The 10,135-nt window shown below is 41.6% G+C and overlaps 1 protein-coding gene across 3 annotated transcripts in view; it reads right to left on the bottom strand.

Moving 5' to 3' along the window:
* Positions 1 to 6,891, bottom strand: part of PARP11 (poly(ADP-ribose) polymerase family member 11) — a 42,346-nt gene extending 35,455 nt beyond the window's left edge. For 2 of the 3 annotated variants that reach the window (XM_057318899.1, XM_026502650.4), the window contains exon 1: positions 6,656 to 6,872. Coding sequence is in view for 1 of the 3 variants with exons in the window: in XM_026502649.4 (XP_026358434.1) it covers positions 6,656 to 6,673 (18 nt within the window). In the remaining 2 variants the exon portion in view is untranslated. Of the gene's footprint in view, positions 1 to 6,655 lie in introns of all 3 variants that reach the window. The other variant, XM_026502649.4, reaches the window with a different exon arrangement.
* Positions 6,892 to 10,135: the final 3,244 nt, after the last annotated feature.

A 10,135-nucleotide genomic window follows, 5' to 3' on the forward strand; every position in this document is an offset into this window, starting at 1 on the left:
AAAAACATCTTTTTTAATAATGAAAACAATTTTTTAAATACTACTTTCTTGTTTAAAATTGCTGATCTGCATGGATGCTGAAGGTCTGAGAAACACTGTCCTAGGGGTCTCACTTACTGTCATGATTTTAAAAACCATCCACATAGACTAAGGCCAAAATCACCACTTCTAGCCCAGTCTCCAGACCCACCTACCCGGATGCCTCTTTAACTTTATTGTTTCAATGCTTCATAGGCACGTTAAACCTATAATAGGCTCAAAGCCAAAATCTTGATCTCAGCCATATCTTCCCCTTTCCCAATCTCCCTATCTCAGTGAAAATATTTCATTCCTCCCAGCTGCCTGTGCCAGAAACCTAGCACTCTTCATCCAAAGTGCAGCCTGAACTGATCCACCTCTGTGTCTCTCGCCCTGCTATCACCAGTTTAGTCCAAATCACCTTCATCTTCACCCTGGACTACATTATAGCTCCCTAAGTGGTCTTATAACAACCTTTCCGATGGCCCTCTGCATTAGTTTTTGATAGTTGCTGGAGCAAATTACCACAAACTTAGTGACTTAAAACAACACAAATTTATTATCTTACACCTCTGTCGAAGTCTGACATGGAACTCACTAGGCTAAAATCACCATAGGCTTGATTCCCTTCTGGAGGCTGTAAGGGGGAATCTGTTTTGTTGGCCTTCTGAGCTTTTAAAAGCTAAGCACATTTCTTACCTTGTAGCCCCCTCAATTAATCTCCAAAGCCAGCAATGTTGACTATTCTTCCATAACAACATCTTTCTCTGACTCACTTCTTTTGTCTCCTCCTTTTGTTTTTAAGGATGCTTGTGATTACGCTGGGCCCACCTAGATAATCCAAAGTAATCAATCTCCCAATCATAATGTCAGCTGATTAGTGACCTTAATTCCGCTTTGCTAGGTAACCTAACATAGTCACAGTTTCTGGGGATTAGGATGTGGGTATCTTTGGGAGGCCATTATTCCGCACTTCCTAATACGTGACTCATTTTCCACACAGCAGCCAGAATGATCTTTTTAAAAACAGATATGTTCCTTCCCCTTCCTACATAAAATCCTCCAATGGCTTCCCACTCCTCCAAGGATGAAATTCAAAATCCTAAACATGTGCCACAGAGCCATGCTTGGCTAGTTCCTGCCTACATCCTGGCCTCACGTCCTGGCTCACCGGGTTCCAGCCACACATGCTTCTCTCTGCCTTGAACACCAAGCTCCTTTCTGCCTTAGGGTCTCTGCTCATGCTGGCTTTGCCATCTAAATAGCCCTCCTCAGCTCCCATCCAACCTTTACCTGGCTAACTCTTGCTCAATCCTTCAGATCGCTGTAAAAGTGGCTTTCAGAGAGTGGACTTACCTGATGCCCCAGTCTAATATTAACTCCCCCTACTATACATTGTCATTGTTCTCTTTTTCTTTCAGAGCTTTTGCTGCAATTGCAGTTAAATGTTATTTGTGTAATTATTGGCTTAATGTCTGCCTCCCTGCACTGGACTGCAAGCCCCTAAGGGATGGGACCTAGTCTGTTTCATTCACCATTGTAAATGCTGAGGCTCAGAACTGATTGGCTTATCGTAGGTGCTCAATAAATAGATGAGTGCTATCAGATAGTATTTCACAAGCAGATCCAACTCTTAGAGGGTGAGTTGTATAAGCCACAGACCTCAACATTCTGCGTATTTTAGACCAGGTGGGTCATACTCACCATTTCACCTCACTCCATCCTTCAAACCTGTCACAAACGTCTGCCTCCAGCCTGTATCACAAACTCTGATACTACAGAAACCATTAGACTCATTCCCTTAGCCTTGTGCTGCAGCTGCTGCGGCCATTCTGGGGAGGCCACATCGTTTCCCTACTGCTGCATCACTAGAAAAAAGTTCTAAAAACATGGGAGTTGGTGCCACAAAAGGGTCGTAATTTTTCTGCAGCTCAAGAATCCTTCTTTTTCTTTGACTCCCTGTGTCTTTCCTCACAGGCCCTTCTTTATCCACTTTAAATCTTATATCCTAAGTCAGACTGGAAAGAATATGTGTTCTGGAGCCAGAACGTCCTAGATTTAAAACCTGGCTCTGTCCTTATTTGGAAAGGTCACCAAACTTTGAGACTTAGTATCATCCTTGGAAAAGGGAGGCTAATTATTTATTAATTCCTATTTATTCCTAATTATTCCTGATTATTTATTAATTCCCCTCACACAGGTTTCAGGTAACCTCAATGTGGGCACACTTTGTTGAGCGCTGCTTCAGCCACCAAACACTGGCACATCACAGTACTAACAAGCTTAACTCAATCCACTACTGGGACAATTAGAAAGAATGCCAAGACACAGGGATCAGTACGAACCCATGATTGTATGTGGATCTAGGAACACATCTTCATAGACACTATGTTTGCTGCAGAACTTTCATTTCCAGGAACAGATCCTACCTCCATCCTCCCCCAAGCCTGAGGGACGCTGCCTGATTTAGAACAGATATTACACAGATGTTAGTTACCACCACCCACAAGCCCTCCATCCTCATTCTCTGAAAATGCCCATAGTGAGACTTGACTCATCAGATATGCACTTTTCCCATTTCACTCCTTTATCCAAACTGTACTTGCCATTCTCTTTCACCTTTGGGGTCTGTGGTCATTTTGCTCCTTTGCCCTTCCCAAAGGACCACTTCTATAACTTTGACACCTGGCTCGAATGTAAGTTACGTTAGTAAACCTTCCTAGTCCCCCAGTATCCTCTGGTATCACTTCCACTCCCCAAACTATATTGCAAGACCCCTGAGGGGCAGACTCTGACTTGATCCATGTTTTTAATGCCCCTCCCTGGTGTCTAGAATGTTTTATATGTGGTTGATACTTAGTAAATATTTGTTGAGTGGGTGAAATAATGAATCACTGATTAGTTTCTCTGGTAGTCCAGCTTTGACATACCAACTTGGATCTGTCAGAGAGACAACCAGTAGAGGTGCCCATCACCTGGCTCAGGAACAGGGTCAGGACTGAAAAGGTACATTTGGCAGGCATATTCACTACAGTAGTATCTGAAGCCTTGGAGCTCACCACAACAAGGATGTGCTGAGAAAAAACAATGGTTAACAGGAGAACGTTTCAGGGATAGAAGGAAGTGCAGTTAAGATTATGATTCAAAGATAAATCAAAAAAGAAGAAATCCAAGGCAGTACAGTCCCAGGAAAAGAAAAAAGAGAGTCCTGAGAAACACCTCTAGTGTATGCATGCTGCAGAAAGACAGAAGAGGTTGGAGGCACAAAAGTCACTACTAATGTGTTGATTCAAAAGTTTCTGGTGACCTCCTAGCAAGTGAGGTGTTAGGGGTAGAGGTGGGGCTGAGGAGTAGAGGTATGAATAAGAATGACAAAAAGTCTAAGACTATTCTTTCAAGAAGCTTGACAGAAAAAGGAGAGATAAGAATCATAGTGCCAAGTGAGTCTGGAAGCAGCTGTGAATATAAAATAACAGAAAAAGATGGCTCAGCAGGTAAAGCACTGCACCAATACACACACGTTATCACTGCCGTCACCCAGGCAACAGAACGCAGTAACACAGACACGGGTACTCATATGATTCTGCTGCATACTCACCTGCGTGATCCTGAGAAAATCTTCCCCTCCCTTAGGAACTCATCAGATTCTTTTAATAATATGCGTTCATATGTGGAAAGGAATTATGGAAGAGTTTATCATTGAAAGTAAGGTCTTAATACTGCAACACATGGGTTTGTAATCTTACAGATGTTTGTCATTTTTCAGTTTCCTTCATCAGTGTGAGAAAAGGAAACTGAAACTCCCTCATATGTAACAGTGATTACTTACTCCAATCGCAGCAAAGAGGAATAAGACACAAGAGGGCAGAGAAAGGCAGGATAAAGTCACGGTATATAGAGTCAAAGCAGTGATGGCAATCCTTTCAATTCCTTTCTACAGATTTTGCCACTTTTCTAAACTGGGGGACGTTAGTCAAGGGCTACCTCCCCCAGGTGGATGGCACACTGCCAAGAGCTCATATCAGAACTGAGTGTGCCTGCTGCTTCTGTCAATCAGATCTGCCTTGGCAGGGACATTATGCTTACTTCAAGGTGCCTTGTCAGTGAAAAGCTTGAGTAGATACCACTGACCTCATGACTGTCTTCAAAGATAAAATAAAATTTTGTACTGAGACAAAGTTTATAACTCCTTGGTTATCTTGTTTTAGGTTTCTCCCCCAAGGAAATGCTGAAAGCTCAGTAATGATTTTCCACACTCACAGCATGTCATGGAGACTTTTCACTTGGAAGGGGCAGCTGATTCTGAGTATTGCCATGGCCAGCATCAGTGTAACATTTTCTCAAAGCCACTTGTGAGTAGAATACAGTATCATACAGAAGGTACATTTGCAATAGGAGGTATATCTGCAGCTCATAGGTGGTAAATTAAGGCCATAGATGCTATCAAAAATATACAGAAAGTAACTAGGCAGAAGTCCTCAATTAAAGCAGTTCATGGTAGCCTTGCTTCACAAAGTAGAATTTATTCTCTCATTCAATGGTAAGAAACGGCAAATAGTAATTTCGATCGATGGGTAACGCAAAAGTCATCTGCATTTATCTTTAGGATACACTGTAGTTTCGTTTTTGGTTTTTTTTTTTTTTAATTCCCACTATGTTTGGCTTAGGGGAACATTAAAATTAATTTTCATTCCATGAGCACAGCTGGACAAAGAGTCCAGATGCCGCTTCTATTAATATAAACTAACAAACTACTAGAGAAACACACATACAGAACGTTGACTGTATTTTTAAAAACTAAACCGTCCATATTGACGGAATTCATATGTTCTAGGAAGGAAACAAGTGTCAGTAAGAAAATACAGTAGCACTAAGACTTACTAGGGTAGCACGGTAAGGGTCGAAAGAAGAATGTGGGATTATATGTGGAAGGGTCGCCACTATTAACAAAGGTCAGTCTGCTCTAGTGAAATCAAGCAAAATCGTTCCTTACAAGGAAATTAGATAATGCTATATAACAAACCAAAATTTATAAGACATTCACTCATGTCTTTATAATCCTTACAAACATACAAATGATCCCATAGCGACTGCTAATGTATATGTGATGGAGGAGGGAGAATGAACAGTAGGAGCAAAGGACTCCCTCTAGTACTAATCCAGTCACCTTTGCTAATTCAACAAATATTTACTGAGTGCCTACTAAGTGCCAGGCTCTGTTCTCCAACCTGAAGATATCGAAATAAACAAAACAGACAAAAATCCCTGCCCACAGGGAGCTTACAGTATAGTGAAGAATTTGAAACTTGTGACTTTGAGCAAGACAGACCTAGGTGACTAAAAAATTTGTTATGGAGAAGCCAAGACAAAGGAATTGCTAATAAAAACTGAAGACACACACGCCAGATGCACATATACACACACACACATACATGTACAATGACAGAAAATGAAGACTGCTGATGACAGTGAAACTGAATATAAAAGCAGACAGCACATTCTCATAATTCTAAATTATTTTTACTAAAATCAAATACCAGCAATTACTTTCCTGTGATGTGGCCTGATACTGCAGAGTTATATGTATGAAACCCCTCCCAAAAAAACTTATCTGACGACCAGTTACATGAATGCAGACCAACAGACTAGCTTCTACTGGATAAAAACTTAAAAACGTAACAGAATTAACTGATAAACACTCCAACTCATCTGGAAATACATTCCAGAAATGGAAAAAAAAAGTGTTGATTACAGCAAAAGAGTATTGCAAGTATGAAAATGGGGTTATAAGTAAATTTGGGCAGTTATCTCGGCATACGGGGTAGTTTCACACACTCAGTCCAACAATTTGCTGAAACGGGATTCTGCCATTTCCCCAGTCAACTCCTAAGGTGTACATTTGCCATGTTACTAGGCGATTTCAACTCTAACGAGATGAATGGAATACTCTGGGCAAACAGATTCCACTCCTTGAGAGCTGCACATTAAATAAACGTATAAAAGCAAAGCAGACAAAAATACAGGCAGACAGAATGCAAATACTGGAGTCAAACAAGGAGGGAGACAAGCCCTGCAGCTGAAAAGTTCCAGGTCATCAGTTCTGTCCACTGGAAAAAAAAAAATCTAAGAACTTCACCATATAAAGGCTTAGAACATACACTCGGTCCCCTCAAGTCTGAAATGACTGTCCACCAAGAAGCGAAAAAGAGCACTGATGGTTCCTCTTAAGCCCATTCAAGACACGGGCGTCGAGTCCCCTAGCTTTAGATGGATGGGACTGGCAGGTACACCCGAGGCAAAGGCAGAGGAACACGTCCCAAGCCCTGGGACTCCGATTAGGAAGCAAAACACAAAGTTTAAAAAGACGGTGAAGGGGAAAGGGGGAGGCGGAGAAACCACAGCAAGTCAAATAAATAACTGTAACAGAAAGCAATAATGCGTTGGAGAACCCACGGAGCCATCTCCACCGCTCAAAAGCCAGAGACTATAGAAGCCGCAAGGGCCAGGATCTTCGGGGCCCCGGAACTCAACACCCAGCCTGAAGCGGGTGAGGGGGAGCAGTTCCCGGGAACCCCCTCCCGCCCCTCTCCCCTCAACCCCGCCCATTGGGTCCGCCCCGTCCCGCCCGGCTACTCACCGGATTCGCTTCCCACATAACGGTGGCGAAATCGAGCGGAGAGAGCCTGGGGGAAGGGGCTAGCCGCGGGGCCGGGGTGTTGGGTTTTTTCCGAGGGTCCCCGGGAGCGAAGGGATGGAGAAGCAACCTTTATGTAGGCCTTCCTTCTACCCCGCCCTGTCACAAGCCAGCGTCTTCGGACCACCGACCCTCCCGACTTCCGCCCGAAGCCGGCCAACCAGCGCTGGCCCCGCCCCGCCCCCGGAAGCTCGTCCCGCCCCAGCCTCTCCCTTCCGGGCTGGTGGGCGGGTCATAGTGGGCGGGGCTTGCGAGTATCAGATTGTAAGGGAATTAAAGGGCTTCTGCTCCAATCACCCTTTAAGTGCGATGTCCGCGCTGCAACGTCCCCGCTAAGTGATACTCATGCCGCGGCTGGTTGTACTTCCTCCAGTATTGATCACTATGTAGTGAGTGTAGTGGCCAAGAGTCAGACAGGCCTGGGAGTTAATCCAAGCGGGGCCAATGGCTTTTGGGACAAACTTCACTATCTTTTAATTTCCTCATCTTCAGAATGGAGAGAATAATAGCATCTACCTCAGTGTGCAGTGAGATCATTTAAAACACCAACCACAGTATTTGGTATGCAGTAAGAGCTCAATAAGCGACAGTTATTTCCCAGACACCGTGCTAGGCTCTGGAACGCTAGACCCATATGCAGTCCATGCCCTCATGGAGCTTAGAGTCTAGGGGAAATAAAACAAAAACAAAAACAAAAAGTAAGTAATTTGATATATAAGAGGTGCAGTAGGTTAGGTAGTATGGCAAGTACAGAGTTTTATGAGAGCATGCTTACCTAGGATAGGGTGTCTGCTTTCCCTTCTCCCCCCTACAGAGTTTAAGCTAAGACCTCAAGGATGTACTACTGAAGTTACCTGGATAAAGAGCTCTAAGAAATGGGGAGAATCTTCTACGCAAAAAAATAGAATCTACCCAGGGAAAAGGAAAAAGAAACAGTTTGTCATATACCCTTCTGGGCTTTTCCATAACTCCACACATAAAAAAAATTTTTTTTGTTGTTCAAGGAATACCTACCGATTTAGAATGTGATTCTTTCACTTAATATCATGTGGATACCCTTCACTCCAATATATAAAAATCTATTTCATCATTTTGAAGTAGACTCATGGCATGCTAAGGTTTGTATGCATATCTCACACACACACTTTTGAAATAATCCATTGTGACAGACATTTAAGTGCTTTTCAATTTTTTACTATTCTAAAAAGTGCAGCAATAAACATTCTTGTACAGACGTTTCTGTACAATTTTCCATTTACCTCGTTGGAATTAGTTCTTATAAATGGAATTGTTTAGGGGCACCTGGGTGGCTCAGTTGGTTAAGCATCTGACTGTTGGTTTCAGCGTAGGTTATGGTCTCAGGGTCCTGAGATCAAGCCCCACTTGGGGCTTGTCCCTCTCCCTCCCCCTTTGCTCCTGCCCCCTTTCCGCACTCATGCACGTGCTCTTTCTCTCTCTCTTAAAGAAATAAAATCTTAAAAAAAATAAATGGAATTGTTTAATAAGAGATTATAGAAATCTCAAATTTTGATACATTTTACCAAACTATACTCAACAAGAATGTGTAAATTTGAAATCTCTAGTTTCTTCTTGTAAATGGACTGAAATAGATTTCACCTTATTTTTTTCCTACTGTACTTTTTGCAAATGGTTAACCAGTTGCCCCAATATCACTTGTCGGATAATCTTATTCTTTCCCCACTACCTTGAAGTGGCACCATTAATCACGAACTAAATGTGTGTGTGTGTATCTGTTTCTGAGCACTCTTGTCTATTCTATCAGCTATCTGCTTATTTCTGTGCTATGTCACACTTTTTAAAATTTTTTATTATGTTCAGTTAGCTACCATAAAGTACATCATTAGTTTTTGATGTAGTGTTCAATGATTCATTAGTTGCGTATAACATCCAGTGCTCATCACAACATGTGCCCTCCTTATTTTTTTTTAAAGGTTTTGTTTATTTATCTGAGAGAGAGAGAGAGCATGAGCAGAGGGAGAGGCAGAGGCAGAGGGAGAAGCAGACTCTCTGCTCAGCAGGGAGCCCAGCGCGGGACTCGATCCCAGGACCCTGGAATCATGACCTGAGCCGAAGGCAGACGCTTAACTGGCATCCCAGGTGCCCCAACATGTACCCTCCTAAATACCCATCACCCAGCTACCTCATCCCCACACTGCCCTCCCCTCTGAAACCCTCAGTTTATTTCCCGGAGTCTCTCATGGTTTGTGCTATATCACACTTATAATCATTGTAGCTTTGTAATGTATTTGCTGTTTCATAAAGCAAGTTCTCCCCTAATTCTCTTCTTTCAAAATTTTCAAATTCATGAATCTTCCCATTCAGGACTACATCTCTTCATGTATTTAGGTATTTTAAATTTCAAAGACATAAAAAAATTTCACAAAGATTTGCACAATTTTTGTGAGATTTGTTTCTAGATATTTTATGGTTTTTTTTATATTATTGCAAATGAGATATTTTTCATTACTGTAAATTAGGAAAACTTTGTTTCTATTTATTATTTATTTATCTCATATCCTAACACACTGAAAATGTCTTATTAGTTCTAAGAATTTGCCAGCTGATGTCTCTGAATTTCTATGTCAACAATCATATCACCTGCAAATAATGCAATTTTCTCTCTTCCTGTTCAATTGGCCAAAACCTCAGAAAACTTTTGAAGAATACAGGACAAGATAATGGGCATTCAGTCTATAATGTAGTAAGACGAGCATTTGCCCTTAGTGGATTCTTGATATCCTTTAAATACACTGTTATCCTGGGGTGCCTGGCTGGCTCAGTTGGTAGAGTATGTGACTCTTGATCTCAGGGTTGTGGGTTTGAGCCCCACATTGGGTGTAGAGATCACTTGAAAATAAAATCTTTAAAAAACACTGTCATCTTTGAAGAAGTTTCCTCCTATTCCTAATTTACTATGAGATTTGAATTAGGAAAGGAGGTTAAATTTTATTAACTGTCTCTAAAGGTCTATTCCATATTCACTTTTTACTCTGACTTATTAATATAATGAACTGTAGTAGATTTCCTAGTGTCCAACTCATCCTTACATTCTTGAAATAAACTCTGCTTTGTCATATATTCATTATTCTTTGAATATACTGCCAGATTCAATTTGTTAATCTTTTATTTAGGATTATAATTTATAATTAATGAAATTTGTCCATGATTACTGGTGTTTTTTGTGTCTGTGTCTAACACGTTTTGTTAAGTGAATAGCAACAGTTTAAGTTATTTAGCTCTTCTTCAAAGGTGGGGATTTTTACAAAGCAAGTTTAACAGGAAAGATTAGGACCAAGTCCTCAGCCTTTTGTGGGGTTGGGACTATACTTCATTTTCTTGAAGTCTTGGGGTTGCCTGGGCTGGTGGTCAGAGAATGGAATGGAGAAAACACAATGGGTTTGA

Source organism: Ursus arctos, unplaced genomic scaffold, assembly GCF_023065955.2.
Source record: "Ursus arctos isolate Adak ecotype North America unplaced genomic scaffold, UrsArc2.0 scaffold_26, whole genome shotgun sequence".
NCBI classification, from domain to species: Eukaryota; Metazoa; Chordata; class Mammalia; order Carnivora; family Ursidae; genus Ursus; species Ursus arctos.